Below are 3,502 nucleotides of genomic sequence, written 5' to 3'. Positions count from 1 at the left end.
TATTCTCAGAACTAGCAACTACCATTAATGTTGAAAGTGCTTTGGGATAAACATATGTACTGATCAGCTGGACAGCCCTAGATTTAGCAGTGCGGTCACTGTCAGTGTGGTGATGCCAGTACCTTTAATTCCCTAATTGCTATCTTGCCAAGACATAATAGATAACCCTGGTGTTATGTTGAGATACAGGGCCCCAAGTACGTCCATTTTTGCATTCTCAAATGGCCATTTGAGCCATTTTTGACAGCTAGTGAGTTTCATGGGTACTTACAATTGTTTTAGAACCAGAATACAGTCGAAAAACAATCTCAGTTGACCACTGCCTATTCTTAAAAAATGTAACTGAAAAGTTTCAGTTTTGTTTTTGAAATGCATCCCATTTTCCTTTAAAAAAATGGGATGCATGTCAAAAAAAAAGTTGCTTTACTTACAAAACAAACACAGGCATTGGGTCTGCTGTCCCCATTAGACTTCATTACTGTCCTATTGCTGATTCCCAATGAGTCACAAATTGAGACCTGCCTCTTGAATATTGATGAAACAGGTCATTTGCGTGCGAATCGCAAAATGTGTCTGAGTTACATTATTACATTTCTAGTTGCGACTCACCAATTGCGAGTCACTAAAATTCGCAAACAGAAATGGTCATACATGTAGCCCTAAGACTCTGGATACTCAAACATCTAGTTTGGGCTGTTTATTCTTCTTTTATTTCCTATAAATGATTCATTCTTCAACAAAATAACACAATTGGTGAAAAAGGTTTGACAGAAGGTATCATGCCTCACTAACTTATTGATGGCATCTTTCACATCTTTGTTTCTCAGAGTGTAAATTAAGGGATTGAGTACAGGAGTTACGACTGAATAGAACACAGATACTACCTTATTCATCTCTGAATTTCTTGCCTTGGGTCTGATGTACATGAACAAAACTGTTGTATAGAATATGACCACTATGATGAGATGGGAGCTGCAAGTGGAGAAAGCTTTGCCTCGGCTTTTGGAGAGGGGAATCTTCATAATTGTGCTAATAATGTAAAAGTATGAGACCATTGTAAACATAAATGAACTCATTCCAATAATGAGAGCTAGGATAAAGTCAAGTAGTTCAATCAGTCTGGTTTCGGAACAAGACCGCCTCAACAATGGGTCCGCATCACAGAAAAAATGGTCGATTATATTTGAACCACAAAAAGAGAGATGTAAAACTAAACCAACTGGTACTAGCATAGCCAGAAATCCTGTGCCCCATGAGCAAAAAGCAGCCAAAGTGCATGTTCTAGGAGTCATAACTGCATTGTATCGCAGTGGATTACATATTGCCAAATATCTGTCGAATGCCATGACAGCCAACAAAAGACACTGAGTAGATCCAAGAGAAAAAAAGAGGTAAAATTGTACTATACATCCATACAATGAGATGATTTTACTCCTCATTAGAAAGTTGCCCATAAGTTTGGGGGTTGTCACTGTTGTGTACCCGATCTCCAGTACTGACAAGTTACAGATGAAGAAGTACATTGGTGTGTGGAGGTGACGATCCAGCCTCACCACAAGAATAATGACAGTATTAGCTGTGATAGTCCACAAGTACATAGCAGCAAAGATAAAGAAATACAACTTCTCCAGCTGAGGTGTGCTTGGAAATCCTACCAGGATGAACTCAGTGACTTCTGATCGATTTGTGAAGTCCATGTTTAACTGTTGCCTTCCGATTTCTAAAAAAAGAAAATATTCCATTTGCAAATCATTCATTCAACCAAAAAAGCTTATCCATAATAGTTCATCTCTATACTATATCATAGGTGTACATGACAAAGGAAAATTTAAAGCAAATATACTATGTTGACTTCGGAGATGAAAAAAAGACTCTTGAACACAAGACATAATAACTGTAAGGCAGGTGCCTAGTGGAAAAGCTTGTGGCAGGATGAATGTGTAACACAGATAATCGTACATTGCATTTCAAGACTCTTTATCTGGTCTAAAATTTCTGAACTAGAGTATTTTGCGCTTTGAAGTCTTATCTCAAGCTCCAACTTTCAAAGAAGATTCCTGAAGCTGAGTTTTTAATATCTTTTGCTAAGTAGCCAAGCAATGTTTAATGGTTTATGTTGGATATCTTGTTCTTAGAATACGATTTATCTAAGCATGTAAGCTAGGAATCGAGCAGCTTTTAGATCTGGTGTTAGCCAAGACTTTTTGATTTTACTAAAATACATTGACATGCTTTCATATAGGACCATTGAGCCATCTTTCTTGACCCATCAGTCTGTTGTTGTGTCATTCACATTTTGCTCCACAGCAGGTAGCATGTGGCAGAAGGTCAGCCTACCTAAGCCACTGGTCTTGTTTACATTGAGTGACTGTGTTTTGCTCTCTCTCAAGGAGCACATCAGCACACAAGCTAGTTCCCTTCAGTACCAGTGTTTTTGTTTTCCCTTTACAATTAGTTTAGTGTGGCATTTATGTTTAGAACCTGTAATGATAGCAGATTGATTCTGATAACCATGTCATTGTTAGTAGAGCCTATCCCCATGCCAATGCTGTTGTATATTTCCTTTTTGGAGAGTTTTGCTTGTCTGGCTACTGCTGTTGCACAGCATACCATATTGCATACCAGACTGTGTCAATTTGAAACTGTTCTGTATTAAGATATCCTTTTTACATTTTTTCTTTCTTTCCTTCTTTTGTTTATTCTTTCCTTCTATCCTTTCTTTCTTACTTTCTTTCTTTCTCTTTCATTATCTCTTTCCTTCATAATTTTTCTTTGTTTCTTGTCTTATTTTTTCTCTTTTGTTCCTTCACTTTGTTCTATTGTTCTTTCTTTCTTTCTTTCTTTTTTCCTTCTTTCTTTCTTTCTTTCTTTCTTTCTTTTTTCCTTATTTCTTTCTTTCTTTTCATTTCCTGATATTTCTTCATTTTGCATTCATTCATATTGCCTTCTTTCTTCCCATATTCCCTTCCTTCTTCTTCATTACCTTTCTTTCCTTCTTTCTTTCAGTCTCTTTCTGTCCTTCTCTTTCCTTCTCTCTTTATTTCCTTTTTATTGTTTCCATTTCATTCTCTTTCCTTTTCCTTTCTCTTTTATTTCACTTTACTTTCCATTCCTTTTCTTTCTTCTTTTCTTTCTCCTTTCTTTCTTTCTTTCTTTCTTTCTTTCTTTCTTTCTTTCTTTCTTTCTTTCTTTCTTTCTATCTTTCTTTCTTTCTTTCTTTCTTAGGTCTGTGTTAGTCAAGACATTTGATTTCATTTAAAATTGCAAATATAGCAGTTATTTGCAAGGGTTTCAGCAACAATTCAAACATTAGTCTACACCGAGTCATGTAACAAATGGACAGGCTGCACCCATTAAATGGTTGGGACAAGAAAATACCAACTTTCTAAAAGTGGCATTTTCAGAATCTCGACCTGCACTCTGCCTTTGCCATTAAAGAGGGCTTTACATTACAGTTCTTTAGATGCCAAACTCAAACAGTCCACCTGCTCCCAATTGAAAG

The 3,502-nt window shown here is 36.5% G+C and overlaps 1 protein-coding gene across 1 annotated transcript; it reads right to left on the bottom strand.

The window, feature by feature from the left end:
* Positions 1–683: 683 nt before the first annotated feature.
* LOC144752713 (olfactory receptor 5AN6-like) lies at positions 684–1,716 on the bottom strand. Its single transcript, XM_078640572.1, has one exon. It carries the CDS (start codon positions 1,695–1,697, stop codon positions 684–686), a length of 1,014 nt encoding a protein of 337 aa, XP_078496698.1. The 5' UTR covers positions 1,698–1,716.
* Between the last annotated feature and the right edge of the window lie 1,786 nt (positions 1,717–3,502).

This window comes from Lissotriton helveticus, chromosome 5_1 (genome assembly GCF_964261635.1).
Source record: "Lissotriton helveticus chromosome 5_1, aLisHel1.1, whole genome shotgun sequence".
Classification (NCBI taxonomy): domain Eukaryota; kingdom Metazoa; phylum Chordata; class Amphibia; order Caudata; family Salamandridae; genus Lissotriton; species Lissotriton helveticus.
Note: the sequence above shows the minus strand (reverse complement) of the source record. Positions and strands in the feature narration are given on the sequence as shown.

Bases quoted from the DNA above. Each gene is read 5' to 3' on its own strand.
- LOC144752713 (XM_078640572.1), bottom strand. From the start codon at position 1,697: ATGGACTTCACAAATCGATCAGAAGTCACTGAGTTCATCCTGGTAGGA.